Below are 19,302 nucleotides of genomic sequence, written 5' to 3'. Positions count from 1 at the left end.
AATATTGAAATATATGGAAAATAAGTAAAAAAAATTAAATAAATAAAATATCCAATTCCTTTGAGAATGTCGGTTTTATGTTTCAGCGAGAGGTCAGGAGGGTCGTCCTTCCAAACTCATCCCCCGTTTACTGTGATTGATGTGCGCTCTCTCTCTCTCTCTCTCTCTCTCTCTCTCTCTCTCTCTCTCTCTCTCTCTCTCTCTGTCAAACATGAGCGCTAGAGGCTAAAACGTGGTCAAGTCTTTAGAAACAGTCGAAACAAAACAACTATTTTTACTTTGATGATGATGATCAATCAATGTGAGAATTCTGAAGTGTATATTTGATTCAAAAATGATTTTCTCAATGTCTTTCCATTCCAGGAAAATGTTCAACTGAGTTTAAAAGCCTGAAAACATTTTTTTTTTGTATTTCTGTATGATGCTGGTTGAGTCCAATTTCAGCCATCTTTCCATTTTCTATAGTGCTTAATGCTTATCCTTATTCTGCTGCCTACTTAAAAAATAATAATTTAACCAAAAGATAGACAGCCCCAATTTATTAATTGTTGATATTGATAACACATGTAGACAGATAATATAACAACACTTATGCATATATTCCTTATCCTCTGTGAAGAATGACAAATGTTACTGTATGTGGCTTATTGGGGCACTTTGACTGGTACCATGTGTGAACATGTTTGTAATATACTGCCCCCAGGTGGCCAAGGAATGCACACAAGATGGAGCAGCACACTGTCAATTGAATTGAAGAAAAAAGGGATTAAAAAAAGTGTTTAATTCTTTACATTATATTTAAATATGTCTACTAATTTTCATAAAGTACAATATTATAGAGTGTTATTTTTCTTTAAAAAAAACATTTAAAAACTGCATAACAATGTGTAAAATAGAGACAAACTAGCGTTGACATTATAAACTGCTAGAATGAATTTCATTTCGTATGCGATTACTGTTTGGCCAAATTTGGGCATACTTTTTCCATCTTACTTCGTCCGTTGGGGCATTTGCTGTCAACATGCAAGTAAGGAATCGCTACGTTAACCGCCATCCGCTAATGACAACCTTTTGGCTTTGTCCACAGCCCGTTTTAGGCGACTGACACCAAAGCTTCCCACGGCTCTGCATGAGTCCCAGTCATGTAAAAAACATCAAACAGGAAGTTCATTAGCATATTCCAATCAGCATCCCAAACACGCCACATGAACACAAGGACAGAATAGTAAACGCGTCACACTGTGTATGTGAGCCGCAGTGCTGCCGACACTTTGTGCGTGTGCGTGCGTGCGTGTGCGTGTGTTCATGTTCTGGTATTCATTGCTTGTGTGACCATACGGGCCACAGATTAGTTTCATCATCGTTGTCATCTGTTGTATGATTTACCGACTTGTTTACGCCACACTTGTTTTGGTCGTTTTTTGTTTTTTTTTAAGTTGTCATAGTGCGTGTGCGTAGGGTGACGCGGATCGCGGTCACGTAGCGCGTGCACGCGCAGCCTTTGAAGCGCAATTACGTGTGCCATCAATTCGCGTCACAGTTGGTCGACATATGTGTGCGCGTGTACTGCCATGCGTCATAAGTAAGCAAATCACTCAAATGAAATATACTTGCCTGCATTTCCGCTCCTTCTAATAAGTGATTCATTTTCAACCGTGACGCTACAGTTGTAGAACGCTCGCACGGCTCGTTGCCATGGATACGTCGGCTCACATCTTCCAAGGCCATTCACATAAAGACGACGTACTCTGAAACATAACATCGTCAATCAGGAGAAAGTCACACACGATAACACGCAATTTAATTATGTCACACAAACGTCACATTAGCTTGGGTAATGTATATGTTAAAAGGTCAACCTGTTTTCATCGTATATAACCATTAATAATTTGAACCATACTCAGTTGTGGAGATATAGCGTTAAACTGGTTTCTACCGATTATTTTTTTATTTTTTTGCCGTCAGATGATGTACTTTTCCTCACGATGAGTCGCCCCTCCCTCTCTGTATAAAAACTTGAGTGTCATCTCCCACACACATCTTTATTCATATCTTATCTACGGGATGTACTGCTTTTACATAGTGCCCCCTAGTGTTCAAAAGGAGACACCAGGCTGCGTTAAATATGTGACAACAATGTTAGAGAAACATGCAGTCGGACGTTAAAATGTCAATAATGACAAGGTGTTCCGTGTCCCACTGAGGGGTGAACGTTTGCCAGTGTTTGTGAATTTAGTGAGTGTTGATTTTTCATCAGGGTTCGTTCAAGGTCACAAATATTGACTAGACGTTTGCCAAAAGTTGTAAAAAATTTTGTGTCGCAAGGAAATTTTGAGCATGTTTAATATAAAAAAAGTTTTTTATGTAACCTTTTATTTATCCAATTAAGACAATTGAGAATACAGTGGATCCTCGTATGCTCACCGTTCGCAACTTACGAACTATAGCACCCCCCCCAAAAATAAAAAATAAATAAATAAATTGTTAGGTTTTGTATTTTTTCCTTAAATAAATAAATATAGTTTTTCCCCCCAAAAAAATGTATTTATAGTGGTCGTTAATTATACACAGTTTCACTATTCGTGGGCCGAATAGGTAATAGGGGTTCACTGTAAATTTTCATGTACAATCCTGACCTGTTTGCTGTATTTGAACATTGTTCATTACAATTGCAAGAAATAATATCAATCAGGTATCGGAATGCGGTTCTAAATCGTAAGTACTTGCATTCAGTCTGAAACAAGTGATATTGAGGCATCCGTTTTCACTGCTCCTTGTTTTGTTTTTTCCTCATTGCAAACTAGTGCAGGTGCGTCACCTTTTCAGGGAAATAGAGTTTGCAACAGGGGTTGAATCATTGTGCGGACAACAGCATAAACAGCCGCATTGTTTTGGTCAGGCGTCTCGGTAGATTTTCTTTATTCATCGGACTGTCGGCAGCGCCGCATATTGAACAGTCGTTGAATTCACAGGTAATACAAGTTTAAAATGTGGCTTATTTGCATTGTTAATGCCATTGTGCAGAGGAAGCAGATGCACAAGCAGGTGATATCACTGAGCGGTGATTTAGCGGTCGTGTTTGTGTGGACATGGAAACCCTAACCCTATATAAATATATATATATATATATATATATATATATATATATATATATATATATATATATATATATATATATATATATATATATATATATATATATATATATATACACATATACACATATACACATATACACACATACACACACACAGAGTGTAAAACAGCAACTGTCCAGTTTGGTCATGAGTCAGTGTTGTTATACTTGTTGCAGCCGGGACCAGGAAAAACTAAAATTCCACTGTGACTTGTCCTGGTCTGAAGAGAGCACCCTAACCCTAACCCTAACCCTAACCCTAACCCTAACCCTAACCCTAACCCTAACCCTAACCCTAACCCTAACCCTAACCCTAACCCTAACCCTAACCCTAACCCTAACCCTAACCCTAACCCTAACCCTAACCCTAACCCTAACCCTAACCCTAACCCTAACCCTAACCCTAACCCTAACCCTAACCCTAACCCTAACCCTAACCCTAACCCTAACCCTAACCCTAACCCTAACCCTAACCCTAACCCTAACCCTAACCCTAACCCTAACCCTAACCCTAACCCTAACCCTAACCCTAACCCTAACCCTAACCCTAACCCTAACCCTAACCCTAACCCTAACCCTAACCCTAACCCTAACCCTAACCCTAACCCTAACCCTAACCCTAACCCTAACCCTAACCCTAACCCTAACCCTAACCCTAACCCTAACCCTAACCCTAACCCTAACCCTAACCCTAACCCTAACCCTAACCCTAACCCTAACCCTAACCCTAACCCTAACCCTAACCCTAACCCTAACCCTAACCCTAACCCTAACCCTAACCCTAACCCTAACCCTAACCCTAACCCTAACCCTAACCCTAACCCTAACCCTAACCCTAACCCTAACCCTAACCCTAACCCTAACCCTAACCCTAACCCTAACCCTAACCCTAACCCTAACCCTAACCCTAACCCTAACCCTAACCCTAACCCTAACCCTAACCCTAACCCTAACCCTAACCCTAACCCTAACCCTAACCCTAACCCTAACCCTAACCCTAACCCTAACCCTAACCCTAACCCTAACCCTAACCCTAACCCTAACCCTAACCCTAACCCTAACCCTAACCCTAACCCTAACCCTAACCCTAACCCTAACCCTAACCCTAACCCTAACCCTAACCCTAACCCTAACCCTAACCCTAACCCTAACCCTAACCCTAACCCTAACCCTAACCCTAACCCTAACCCTAACCCTAACCCTAACCCTAACCCTAACCCTAACCCTAACCCTAACCCTAACCCTAACCCTAACCCTAACCCTAACCCTAACCCTAACCCTAACCCTAACCCTAACCCTAACCCTAACCCTAACCCTAACCCTAACCCTAACCCTAACCCTAACCCTAACCCTAACCCTAACCCTAACCCTAACCCTAACCCTAACCCTAACCCTAACCCTAACCCTAACCCTAACCCTAACCCTAACCCTAACCCTAACCCTAACCCTAACCCTAACCCTAACCCTAACCCTAACCCTAACCCTAACCCTAACCCTAACCCTAACCCTAACCCTAACCCTAACCCTAACCCTAACCCTAACCCTAACCCTAACCCTAACCCTAACCCTAACCCTAACCCTAACCCTAACCCTAACCCTAACCCTAACCCTAACCCTAACCCTAACCCTAACCCTAACCCTAACCCTAACCCTAACCCTAACCCTAACCCTAACCCTAACCCTAACCCTAACCCTAACCCTAACCCTAACCCTAACCCTAACCCTAACCCTAACCCTAACCCTAACCCTAACCCTAACCCTAACCCTAACCCTAACCCTAACCCTAACCCTAACCCTAACCCTAACCCTAACCCTAACCCTAACCCTAACCCTAACCCTAACCCTAACCCTAACCCTAACCCTAACCCTAACCCTAACCCTAACCCTAACCCTAACCCTAACCCTAACCCTAACCCTAACCCTAACCCTAACCCTAACCCTAACCCTAACCCTAACCCTAACCCTAACCCTAACCCTAACCCTAACCCTAACCCTAACCCTAACCCTAACCCTAACCCTAACCCTAACCCTAACCCTAACCCTAACCCTAACCCTAACCCTAACCCTAACCCTAACCCTAACCCTAACCCTAACCCTAACCCTAACCCTAACCCTAACCCTAACCCTAACCCTAACCCTAACCCTAACCCTAACCCTAACCCTAACCCTAACCCTAACCCTAACCCTAACCCTAACCCTAACCCTAACCCTAACCCTAACCCTAACCCTAACCCTAACCCTAACCCTAACCCTAACCCTAACCCTAACCCTAACCCTAACCCTAACCCTAACCCTAACCCTAACCCTAACCCTAACCCTAACCCTAACCCTAACCCTAACCCTAACCCTAACCCTAACCCTAACCCTAACCCTAACCCTAACCCTAACCCTAACCCTAACCCTAACCCTAACCCTAACCCTAACCCTAACCCTAACCCTAACCCTAACCCTAACCCTAACCCTAACCGGCTTGGAATCTTGTTTGAGTCTTACCTGGCGCACCAGAAAACAGATAATGGTTTTGTAAGTTCTTTTTTTCAGATCGGAGTGAGAGACATAGCTGAAGAGTTGCAGAATGACGAGCGCCGGCCAGTGCCTGCCCTTGGTATCTTGACAACCGTCCAGTCAATATGATGAGGCGGGAGATACCCGGGAGTTAACCCCTTTTCAAAAACCTAAACCTCAAACCCTCAAAACCCTCTAAGCCTAACATTCCTTTTTTGAGTTGTCGCTTCAGCCACTATAAACGCTGTCTGATATACAGTACGTCTCAATCTGTACATTATACAGTGAAAATGTTACATTCTTGTTGGCAGTTTGCAAAGGCTTAATGTGTTCATGCCCTGAGCAACAAGACCATTTTTTTTATCTTAACTTTAGTGAGCGACTTAATGAAATCACAGTGTCAGTTTGAAAATAAAATACATTTCGCTGAATGTGAGGAAGTGTATGGCGTCTCAATAATCCTCCTGAGATCATTTTTTTACTCTGCATTTCCTGCCGCATGTATCTCCTCTCATGTAACACTTTGAGGGATAGCCCTGCAGTGTCAATTGTCAACCAACCTTTGTGGTCATCGTCTTTTTGACGCCCCCCCCCCCCCCCCCCCCCAAGAGCATTTGCATAAATTACAATAGTAAGCAGTAGAATATATTTTTCTGTTTTACTTATTTCTGTGTGCTGACCTCATTAAACATGAGTTTGAATGGGATTATAAGAGAAGATATACGAGGGTGTGTGCACTTGTGCAACCCTGGTATGTCATTTGTTTGTTTTTACTTCTTACCACTTTTATTTTTCTCAAATGAGTTGTAAAGGTTAGAGGTTAACTAATAGTGGAGAAAAAAAGTTTTGATGACCTTATTATTGATTACCACAAAAACCTGCCATTTGAACAGGGGTGTGTAGACTTTTTATCTCCATTATAGCTTTCCTTATGTTAATAGTTTATTGACTGTGTTTTGCTAACAGAAAAAAAAATACACAAGTCAAATACAGTTTTTTCTTAATAGCACAAATCATTTTGGAGATGGGAAACATGCCTGCCACTCAGTGACGGCCTTTGGATAAGCGTAAGAAATTAGAAAGTGAATGATTTTTAAAATGGAAAAAGAAAAGAAAAGAAAAAATGAATGAGTAATGAGATGTAATCGCGTAATGGATGTTTTTTTATTTTAATTTTAAAAAGTACATAAAAAAAGGATGATTAGATGGATGTAATCATGTAATGGATGGTTTTTAAACTAAAAAATAAGAAAATATAAGAAAATATATAGTTAGATGGGTAATTATGTAATGGATGTTTTATTTTTTATTTAATTAAAAAATGGACGATTAAGATGGATGTAATCATGTAATGGATGTTTTTTTTTAAATAAAATACAAAATAAATAAAGAAAATAGATGATTAGATGGATAATTATGTAATGGATGTTTTTTATTTATTTAAAAAAGTAAATTAAAAATGGATGATTAGATGGATGTAATTATGTAAAGGATGGTTTTTAAAATAAAAGAAAAAAATGGATGATTAGATGGATGTAATTATGTAAAGGATGGTTTTTAAAATAAAAGAAAATTTTAAAAAAATGGATGATTAGATGGATGTAATCATGCAATGAATGATTAAAAAAAAATAAAAAATAAAGGATGATTAGATGGATATAATTATGTTGCTGAACCCACAAGTGTACACTTTAATGAGTCCAAATGATCCAATTTGTGGGTTATGACCTCTTTTTATATTCTGCTGCAACAACATCATTAGCCTCTCCGTCATAATGGCCCTCTATCATCCATTTGTCTTTCTTTGTATTTCTGAGGACAACGACCAAATGAGTGCATTACTTGTGTCTGGATTCGATCTGTGTCACAATAATTACTGTCGTCTCCATTAAGCAGCTTGTCAAAGATGAAAGCCTTGAAGATAATGAACAAATAGCTTCCTGTCATGCTCGTTTTACATCGTCCCGCCGTTGCGCTCTCGAGCAACGGCAGCTGGACGTGCGCCTTTCATCAATGTGCTGCTTACAAGGCAGTCGACCGGCACAGAATGACGTGACGTCATCGTTGTTGCCGAAGGGCCACGCACACACACACACGCCAGCACTTTTTTGCAGCACATCACCGCCATCATTCCTTCTGATCTACAGCCCTCGCTTTCGTTCGCCCCCGATGCCTTTTACTACCGCACTCCAGACGATCCAAAGAGGAAATTAATTTTCCAAATGCTTATATGAAAGCGGAGCACTTTATTTTTTTATTTTTTTTTTGGTGTCAGATAGCCACATTATCGTTTTAATTAATTAAAGCTCAGTTGGCTATTCAAAGTACCCCGATGCATCACTGCGCTAAAGTGCGGCCGCAGATAAAGAAGGAGAATAAGAAATTGTGTTGCGGAATGATCGCGGCCTCACTTCTGGCGTCATCTGGTCGAGATGCGGCTCATTGACATGCGCGCCGTGGCGCATCTGTCGGCGGTCTGCCTGCAGTGCTCGCTGGAGCACGCAGTGGAAGTGATGCCAAATTTGATTGTATTTTAAAATTCATACCCCCCCCAAACAAAAAAAATTATTTCATGTTTTTGGAATGGGCAATACAATTCGAATACATGGAGTTTTCTTTTGTCAGTTACGGGCAAGATAATTCCGAGAAGCTTATGCCTTATGAGGTGATAAGAATATGCGTGTTGGTTGAATGGGATGTTAATTTGCTGTGGCTTACCATATTTTGAAAACGATCATTGCGATGTGTTGGAAAGCAGAGGAGAAGCTACATAAAGGAGTGTCTATGAAAACCATTTTCATGAAAATGTTTTCATGGTCACGGAATTAGCAAGTTCTCTTTGTGTGCTGCTATGTCAATCTAATCTGCCCAAATCAAAACGATATTAATAATGGGGACTGTATCGATGACCAATACGATTTAAAATTTGTCCGCGAGTACAATATTATAGTGTTTTTTTGTGATGCTGGAACGGATTAATGGCATTTTCATTCAATTCAATGGGGAGAGATGATTTGAGTTTGAGTTTTCAGTTATTTAACTTGTATTTTAAGACTGAATTGAATTTAAATTGAAGACTCGCCTCTATTTTCATGACCAGCACAAGTCTGCCGTGAGGCATGGTCTCAATCAGCGCAGGGGCGGGCTAGACTTTGATTTGGTATTTTCGCAGATGATTGATTTGCCACCAGTAGAAGCGGCTCTCCCCTCATTCCTGTTCAAATCGGCACACGAGAGGCTCACAGTCCTATACAGTCCTTTAAATTGATAATCTGCTCCCTCAATTTACCAATCCGTAGCCCGTACACTCAATCCAACTCCAATTGCTACATTAATGTAACAGCTGGATTAAGCGTGGGTCGAGGCACCGGGTAACATATAGAAAATGTAACCATTGGGCGTGTTAGCGTATCGTAGCAATGACTGGGAACCCGTTTTTAATTTCCATCTCACAACGTGTATTTTTATAGTTTGCCATCGCATCAAATTCACTGCACTTCACATTGACCGGTGATTTTCATACACTATTATATAATATAATGAAGGCAGCTGTTGTATCTCATTCCAGTGCGCGCATAATGTTGTGACGGGTTAGTTTAAAATACATTCTGCGTGATATGAAGCCAGATAATTCAACCGTCGCATGTTAGCCAGGCAAAAAAAACAACAAACATCTGACAGCTACAGCGAGCGAGCGAGTAGCCGCCGAGCATGATGTAAACAATTCCAAAGGTGTCTCTCTCTGATTTCATCAAGCGCGCTGACAAAGAGCTCACGGATAATAACAGCAGCAGACGGAGTGAGTAAGAAGCGCGAAGATTGACTCATTCACACTTAAAGTCTCTCCAGCAAATACTTATGTTTGGGTATTTAGTTGGAGGGCTGCCAGCCAAAGCCCCCCAAAAATGAGGCTGGAAAGCGTAGACCATTTATTCACTCTGGAGACTTACCTCATTTGCTGCGACGACCAAACCTTTTTTTTTTTAAACATTTTCACTGCCATTGACGGTTATAGACGTAAAAAATTCATTTGAACTATTTCTATTATTTAAAAAAAAAAAATCCACTTTTGTTAACGAGAGTATGAGAACCTAGAATTTTTTTATTGCCCATTTAGAACAGATATAAAATGTGTTATTAATCGTGAGTTAACTTGTGAAGTCATGCGATTAAATACAATTAAAAAATGTAATCACCTGACGCCCCTAATTTTTAATAATATTTAATTTTTTTAAAATCGTGAGTTAACTAGTAAAGTCATGCGATTAATTACAATAAAAAAAAATTATCACCTGACGCCGCTAATTTTTTATATTTCCTTCTTCTTAAAAAAATGATTTAAAAAAGAAAAGATTATTAAAAATCAGGCGATTAAAATTTTTCATCAATATGACTCCACTAGTTAACTCACGCTTTTATATATGTTCTAAATATACAATAAATAAATAAATCTAGGTTTTCATACTCTTGTTAACAAAAGTAAGTATGCCATCTAGTGGCAGAAAAATGACCAACACAGTTTTGGAACAGATATAAAAAAAAAATATTAATCTATTGAAGTCATGCGATTAATTACAATTAAAAAAATAATAATCACCTGACACCGCTGGTTAAAACACAAGCAATTGAACCACTAAGAACTCGAGTCGGCTTACTCCACTGTTGTCATTCTGCAAGAGAGTGAGTTTAAGTTTTATAACTATAATAAAATCTAGGGCGATTTATTTGGCAGTGATTACTTCTTATGAATACACCCAAGAAGGCCAAACCCAAGATTTGAGCCTTGAATCTCACTTCGACTTGCGAGGCAGACGTGTGAACCACTAGGTCACTAGGAAATTATTCCAAACCAGCACTTATAAGGGTAATTAAAAAAAAAAAAAAAGAAGTTTGCTCACGAACACGTTTTGCTGTTGAATTACTGCTTAGTAATGCAAGTGTTTGCAAGGTTGCAGTTCTTACTTGTGTGACATTTGACCCTTGTCCTCAGCCGCAGTGCGAATCGTGTTCCTCGCATTGCTGTATCGTTTAAAACTTCACAACGGATCGTTCGGTGCAAACTGCATAAATCAGGGTCATGATGAAAAGAGGATAAGCCTACAAGTGAATGATTTTTATCCTGCCTTTTAAATCCTCTCTTGTTCATACTCTAATTGGTTGACTAAATCTGAGTCGAATTCTAAATGTCAGTATTGAGATCGCCTTTTTCATTACAGTTTAAAAGAATCACGGAAGTGCCATAAAAATGTTTTGCTTTGACGACAGAAGCGTTCTTGGCTGCCTTGAAAGGCGTTCTATAAATCTACGTTGGAGTTTTAGGACACGTGTAGTCTCTCGGGTGAGCCGTATAGAAAATGGATGGATGGAGAATGGATGCCTTCACATGTGGGCAAGGAGAGCCACAGTCATGGTGTTTTCGCAGATGCACTTTCGTTGGTTTATTGAACGGGACAAATAGAAAATGAATCTGAATCAGACTCAGGTCCTGTAAGGGGAGCGCAGTATGGATTTTTTTTGGGGGGGTTGGGGGCTGGGGGGGTTCAGCAAACAGGCACACATGAATACAGAAAGAGCTATAATCGGCCCAAACTCATGACCAAATGCCAAATGCTCACACGCAAACTAACCAGCTAAAGTCCTGATGTCACTCACTAGGCCACACCCCTTAAAGGCACACATAACAAGGTGGGGCAGACCCTTTATGTGTATATATTAGGGGTGTCAGGCGAATTAAAAAAATGTTTTAATTAATCCCATGACTTCAATAGTTACCTAACGATTAATCGCACATTTTATATCTGTAAATGTACAAAACAAAAAAAAATTCTAAGGAAATGTTAAACTAACATAAATATGGCTGCATATTTTAGTAAGTAAATTCATAATAATTCAAAAAATTTAGTTAAAATTAAAAAGATGTACTGTACCGTGAAAAGCCAGTGTGATATTGGTTTGTGTTGAGGTCATTTTTCTGCCACTAGATGGCATAATTGCATTTCTAAGATGTTGGTGACAGCTCAGTGCATTTATATATATATATATATATATATATATACTGTATATTAATGCTGTCAAAGTTAATTGATTAATTAATCACAAAAAATTATCGCATTAATCATGAGTTAACACAGATTAATCGCACTATTAATTTTGACCACAGATTAGCCTTTAGCGTGACAGCGGATGGTAGCACAGGTTGTGTTTGAGCAATAAACATCATTTCATGCATTAAAGTAAAGCATTTAATGAATGTTTGCGTATCACATTTAAAATGCCATGTCAAAATATCGGGGTCATTTTTTTCCTTCATTTTAAATTATGCAAGTAATTAACTGATTAGAAAAAGGAGGATGTCCTCATAACATTAAATGTCAAAAGAATTAACACACAAACGGTGCTCTTCAAATTTGGCGGGGGGAAAAATGTAGATAAAAATTTGTCGTGATTAATCTGATTAAAAAATATATTTTAAAATATTATATATATATATATATATATATATATATATTTAATATTGGTGCCAGTAAACAAACATAAAGTCAATAAATACCTTAATGGAGTTGAGGTCAGGGTTCTCATGTTCTTACACACCAAAATCATCCAAGCGTGCCTTTATGGATTCTATCTTATGCAGTTGAATTGCCCCGTGTTGAATATTTCTATGAAACAGGTGCGTCATTAGAAGATTTGCGGATCCTCTCGCCGGGGGTGTTCAGATGCCTGGCGGCGGCAGACACGAACATTAGTTTTGCCTTTACAAGATACCCGAGGCAGGCCGGCCGGCGCCAGCGTCTCCGTCTGGCCCGAACAAGATGAGCTGCCGCGCGCTCAACACTCTAAGGTGTCTCGTCTCGGATTTACTGGCCCCCCTACGCCCCGCCGGCTTTAACATTACATTACATCATTGGCCCCATTTGAGCGGCGCCGCGCAGCACAAAAGCCATTTACCGTCACCTGAATTGACGACTGGCGAGCGTCCGTGGAAGATGCAATTTGGTATATCATGACAGACCATAACAGCTGCTGCATTCTACGCGATGTGGGGGGGGGGGGGGGGGATGATTAGGGCTGAACAATTCATTGACGAATTAATCACAAGCACCGCGTGTAACGCGCAACAAAAGTAACAACCTTGTTTTGAAAAGGTATCAAGTAAAAAGTACAGATGCTAAGTAAAGTAGTCTAAAAAAATAAATACTCAGGAGAGTACAAAGTACTGAGAAAAGTACTCAAGTACAGTTACTTCCCATCTCTGCTGCCAGCCCAGTAAAAAAATAATCTTTGACGTCTATAGCCGTCTATGGCAGTGAATGTTGCTGATGAGTTGTCGTTTCTTTAAATCTAGTTAACTGAGATAGGTTTGGCTTCGGAGAGCTTTTACGTGTTACATATTAATTAATAGGACATTATTAAATATTGGGTACTCGTGAAGACTGCTGATATTAGCCAATGGTACTTGGGCAAAAAAATAAAAAATCCAGATATCGAGTAAGTCCTCCTCAGCAGTAGTTGGCGCTATGCTATTTTTTTGTCATTTTGTTCCTCAAAAGTACTACACGTATTGCTAGATTGTCTAAAAAAAAAAAAAGTGGTATCGAAAATCCCTGCTTCTTTGGTAGAACAATTAACAGCTCTAATTGAAATAAATAAACAAACATTTGAATTCATGGCTCATTTGCATGTATTTTTAGCATTAGCATAAGCAATTACCACCAAAATATTTACATGATCCCATATTGTTTATTGTAATACATTTTAATTTATTGCTTGAGTTTGTTCAAATAAACATGGAGGGACGACCTTGAAAAAATAATCGCATATTAAACCGCAATTTGATTATTTTTCTCAGGCCTGGTCGTGATGATGCAACTGGGATGACCTGCTTATTTGGATTTTTTTTCAAGGGGAGGCTCCATGTTATGGGAGTGGGCGGAGGTTCCAAAATAAAATCAGCTGTCACTCTCCATTGGCCTGACAGAGGTGGACGCACTGCTGGAGCTGGTCTCCAACGCTGACTGGGATTTGCTCTGGATTTGGAAGGACCCTGCTGGCTGGGGGGGGGCAGTAGCCATTTGAGTGGGATTCTACCTGTTGAGCTTCTTTTTTTTTTTTTTTTTATAGACACATAACTGACCTTCTATTTTTTTTATTACCTGGTAGGTCACAAATTGGATTTTACCGTATGTGAATTTGTGTCGCCATGTTAGTTTGAAATTATGAATGTTTGACCCGCTGGGAAATAAAACAGCGACTAAACACAAAATTAACTCAGCAATTTGAAACGCCGCCTCGAGGAGAGATGTGATTTATTCTGCTTCCAAATAGACGGAGCTCTGAATTACTGCAGGTGTTGCGGCGCTTCCGCTGCGGAGAAACTTGACAAGCCGTGAAATGGGCAGCGGAGTCATTCCTAACGCGAACGTAGCGTTTTCAGAAAGGAATGCTGTGACCTCACTGCTTTCATAAAAGCAACATGGCCCTTCATGGTTTTGCGTTTAAAATAGGCTACATTTATTTTTGTAAGGCGCCTCGATTACTTCACTTTCTTGTTATCTGATCTTGCTACACGGCAGAACGTGTCATGAGATAGCGGACGACTTTTCGGGCTTTCATTTTTATTATCCGCTATAACGTTTAATAGTTTCTATATTTACAAATGTGCCCCTCAAGGGTTGACCTGGAATTTGTAGCCAGTCGTTTTGTAATTTGGAGTCATTTAAGTTTCATTCAGGTATTAAGTTTAAATGTCCGATTTATGCAACTTACATTCCTCCAAGGCGGATCTCACATAATTAAGCTGCTAATTATTAATGACCTGAAACTTTAATTCATTCAATAAAAACAGGCTATAAATGGTGCAATGCTTCAATTACGTTAGCGGTTTTGATTGTTTGTCTATTGACTTTATTGAAGTTTGAGAACTTGTTATCTGCTGTTTTGCAACTAAAAACATTACACCTAATTTAAAAAATCTCTACTTTTCCATGATATTCATTATATTTGCAGCAATCAATAGTATACTGACAATGTCCAAAGTAAATTATGCTTCCCATTTTAAAACAGACTTCTGGTTTACTTGCATGATAAACAGGGTTTCAGATGATTAAAGTAGTCAGTAAACATTATTGACCAAATGCAGTGGAGATATTAGTATCTCGACATATAGCATATGACATCCATATGATGTTACGAGCAGCTGGCTTCGAGCTGTTTAAGCCTCTCGCGGTTGATGTTTTACTGTCAAACGAAACATAAAGGGCCATTTAGCTTAATGCTAACAAACAATGGAAAACGCCATTGACATACTACCGGTTAGCATTGATACTGGTTGGTGGGTATTTGAACATAAACAGTGGCGATTTTTGTCTTTTGGGTTTATGTTATATTCTACGGAAGCGTGGAACTGCCAATGCGGAGGAAACGTTTTTGACTGGTAAAGTATTTGCGAGTGCGCTGGAGTATATTTATGTTCGAACATACTCGCAAATACGTTGGGACATACTCGCAAATAAGTCGCAAATTCGAACGTACTTGTAGGCTAAATGCTACAAACATAGCATATTTCCCCATAATGCCAAAATGCCGAACTTAAATCATGCATTGCGGACATTATAATAAATCATAAAAGTTATTCATAAACAATGTTTTTTACTTAATTTTCCAACGTATTGGTATATTGCTTGAATGCTAAAAAATAAAATAAAATAAAGTGTTTTTTTTCCCCCCACTCGTAATACCCTGTAGCATTATGGGGAAATATGCCAAACTTAAATCATGCATTGCAGACATTATAATAAATCATAAAAGTTAGGCATAAACAATGTTTTTTTACTTAATTTTCGAACGTATTGGTATATTGCTTAAATGCAAAAAAAAGAAGAAGAAGAAGAAAACAAGTGTTTTTTTCCCCACTCGTAATACCCTGTAGCATTATGGGAAATATGCTATGTTTGTAGCATTTAGCCTACAAGTAAGTTCGAACGTATTTAAGTTTTGAACATATTCGCGAAAATGTTTACTCCACAACGGCAGTTCCACGCATGCATAATATTCAAATTGTGATGTGAATATTCCCAGCCAAATCACGCATGACGACTCCTATAAACAAACCACGCAACAACAAAAACGTACAACAGTTTCTTGGCTGTGTGTGTGTGTGTGTGTGTGTCTTCAGCTGCTGGCAGCACGCATTTAAGCCGAGCAGGACCTCCTGAAACATTCTAACCGGAAGAACCAAAAACGCTGACCCACTGCAGGGACATCATGTACCAGGCTACTGTCACCCAGCGAGCGGACAACACCATCCCAAGCAGGGTACTTTGTACTTTGTGCCTTTCAGCAGCACCGTCATTAAAAGTGTTGTTTTTGTCATTGTTGTAAACAGCCGCGAGGGTCGCCGTGCAACAATACTCTCGCCATTGTCACCTTTTATTGCCGATGTTGTCTTGCTGCATTCGTGGAGGTGGTGACAGTCATGCAGTGGGGAGTGAGTCGGCAGCGGGGGGGTCGGCAGCACAAATAGAGGAGAGTGTAAAAATAGGAAGGAAACAAGACTCTCACTCGCGCTGAAGGAGAATGCTGAAAAGAGAAAATGTTTCCTTCGCTTTTCAAGGCTTTTTTCCGGAGGAACTGCAAAAGCAACCTACGAGGTCAAACGCAATTTGTTCTGGGACAGTGGTCAACCTGCAATTTGTTTGTTTTTTTATTGCCTAGAGGAAACTTTGCACCGTAATACGATCATAAGCATTTTGAACGGGGATCGCGATCTAGTTGGACAGACAGAGAAAATAAAGTGAAAGTATCACTTTAACACAAATACTGGATTGTTACCAGGCTGCGCAGGGAGACCGGACTAAAAACATGTTTTATTGATCATCAGAGTTTGACAAAGGTGTCATTTAAAAAAAATAATAAAAAAAAAAGACAGGAAAAAAGTTGAGTCTTCCTCTGTACACTTGTCTCTGTCACACGCGACAATTACACATGATAAGCTTGAGCAAAAATATTGCAGTTTCACTATATCACAGTATAACAATCCACAGGTACATAAATACACATTAAAAAAATATATATATAATAAATACATAAAATAAATATGTACTGTACAGCAAAATTAGTAGCTACTTTTCTTCTTTTGTGAAGTGATGAGTGGAGACAAACTGTTAGCCATGCTAGCTAACATGCTAGTCAGCTCGTTATCTGCCTCAGTAGCGAGTCTATAGTATTTATTTCACCAATTGGAGACGTAGCCATTTGCAAAAATCCATTTTAAAACAGCATTATAGTAATGAATATATTGGTATGTAAACATTACCTATAATTTGTCGAAAGAGTGATAGGTGGCGCTCTCGTAAATAGGAAAAAAGTCGTGGGGCTCAGACTGCTTGCAACAACGTAAAAAAGAAAAAGAAAAAGAAATGCAGCTCATGAAAAGCTTTAGCTGCTTTGAAACGGACTTTTTAAAGTCATGGCTCATGCCTTGAAATAATATTTTAAAAAAGGAAGCCCGCAAACTGGCAAAAAAAAAAAAAAGAGAGAAGCCAACAGCAACTATTGCGGAGCTTCTTTGAAAAGGGGAAAAGTGGGAAAATGAAACAGAAAAAGGGTCTACAAATTCCAAGAAAAAGTAACACAATATCAGCAGTCCTACTTAAAATACGGTTTTATCACAATAGGTGATTTTCACTCAGTAAAATAGAACACAAGTAACACAGGTTTGGGTGCCATTGTCTCCTTTTAGCCCAATGTGACCGGGTTGCTAAAGAGAAACTAATTACTTTACCACTAATTACTGCCACTACAACGAGCATAACCATCAGCTGTATTTTTACTCATTCGTTTTTTATTCGTTTCGACGGCATTCCAGTCGGTAGCACGCAAAAGGTTGGAGACGTCAGCTTTGCGGCGTGATTAGCAGGCTGCAGATGATCTCGACGTGAGGTGGAGCCCGCTAATGATATTCCCTGCTCCATTAGGTCATGGAGGAGTCTGAGATTCCTTCCGTGCCTGGGGGACTCGCCGGTGTGAGGAAACCATTTAAGACCCAGGAAACAAGCTCTACTACCACATCACATGTAACCCACTTCCATTTCCAGCACAGCAGTGTGCAGGTACACGTATAACAGGCCAATTTGCCCAATTCTGGGCACCAGTGCATGAAAGAGAATGAGATGTCTGTCATCAGGTGGGGGTGGGGGGGGGGGGCATTAGCGGAAACAGGAATCCTGATGCCTTGCTTTCATTTAGCTCACTAACACGCATGGTTGAGCGTTGCAAAAATATGCCGTTGATTCGGAAAATGAACACGGAGGTTTGAGATACATCTGACCTCATTTGCACCAAAACAACACAAATTTCTAGCCTTCTGATTTTCTATTATTTTGTGGCACAGTATCAATGATGTTGTTTGTCATCCCGCCGCTATCTACAGAAGTCATAACGCATTGGCATTAACTGTCGGGCCCCTGCTTTGATTTCCTGCTTGATAACACTTGCGTCGCATTTGGGCACCAGGGGGCATGCTCAAATGAATGAGAGGGTTTTTTCTATGTTCAGAAAAACATCATATTCAGGCATGTCATCTGTGTTGAATTACATAACAATACAGTGAAACCCTGAAAACTTGCGTTTAATCCATCAATCAAACTTTATTTATATCGCACCTTTCGTACATTAAAATGCAACTCAAGGTGCTAAACAATTAAAACCTCCATAATACAATAAAAAGAAGAAAAAAAACACGCACATACGTACACATACAAATGATATTACTATGGGGAAAAAACATGGCAGGGCACAGAGAAACCATGTGAGGAAAGGCACTCAGGAAATAGCTAAAGCTAAGCTAAAAACTAAAAGACAACCAAAAAAAACTGGTAAAAGCTAAAAGAAAACAGAATAAAAAGCAATAACAAAACTAAAAGACAATATGAAAAAAGGAACTGAGAACGAAGAAAATAAATAAAAGGGGTTAAAAAAATAATTTAAATGCCAAAAAAAAAAAGTGTGTCTTGAGACAGTGAGGACAGGCATTAGTGGAGTCACATATTTGTATCCTGCCATGTTTTGATGCCAAGGAACTATGTTGAAGTGAATTGCGGAGAAGAAAAAGTTCAAAATAATCTGACCTTTCTAACGCATTAGCCATTTTGTTACCGGACTGTCGTTGGCGACATCCACAGCAACCCTTCCACACAACTCGCCATACATCTGACCATCGCCATTGTTTTTACAATTGCAGGAAGTGTCGCACGCAGAAGTCTCCGTGTCAAGTGGCGGGCGGCAGGTGGTCGCAGGCAGTCAGCAGCTACTATCCAACCAAGAAACAATGGTATTTGCCGTTTGGTTGATCCGTTGGCTGGTCGTTCTGTCCCTGATTTTAGTCTATTGAACAGATGCTAGTCACGAGTTGTACTGGCTACAAATGCACCGGCAAAATCGAATGATCAAAATGTTTAACCAAACCATGTCATTTTGTAGTACGTACGTCAGATAGCTTAATACTAACGTAAGGTAACTAGCATGTTGTAATGCAGAATGCCAATGATGGGCTAATAGCAATTTCCAATGCTAATTGTATCACAATAGACCTTTTGCCGTTATTATATAGTCTGATGAAATGCTTAATGCAGTTTTTTTTTTTTTGTAGGAGCAAGTTACCG

The 19,302-nt window shown here is 39.6% G+C and overlaps 1 protein-coding gene across 2 annotated transcripts in view; it reads left to right on the top strand.

Annotated features, from left to right (window-relative positions):
• The window catches only part of xirp2b (xin actin binding repeat containing 2b), a 42,086-nt gene that overhangs the window by 11,733 nt on the left and 11,051 nt on the right, over positions 1-19,302 (top strand). For both annotated transcript variants that reach the window (XM_086090417.1, XM_086090416.1), the window contains exons 3-6: positions 13,546-13,797; positions 15,816-15,955; positions 17,617-17,751; positions 18,882-18,971. In XM_086090417.1, the coding sequence (XP_085946543.1) occupies positions 15,905-15,955; positions 17,617-17,751; positions 18,882-18,971 (276 nt within the window). In that variant the 5' untranslated portion in view covers positions 13,546-13,797; positions 15,816-15,904. The remainder of the gene's footprint in view (positions 1-13,545; positions 13,798-15,815; positions 15,956-17,616; positions 17,752-18,881; positions 18,972-19,302) is intronic.

Source organism: Leptonotus elevatus, chromosome 12 (assembly GCF_054856555.1).
Source record: "Leptonotus elevatus isolate MCC_2025b chromosome 12, RoL_Lele_1.0, whole genome shotgun sequence".
Classification (NCBI taxonomy): Eukaryota; Metazoa; Chordata; class Actinopteri; order Syngnathiformes; family Syngnathidae; genus Leptonotus; species Leptonotus elevatus.
The sequence above is the reverse complement of the archived record's forward strand: the minus strand, read 5'-3'. Positions and strand labels throughout refer to the sequence as shown.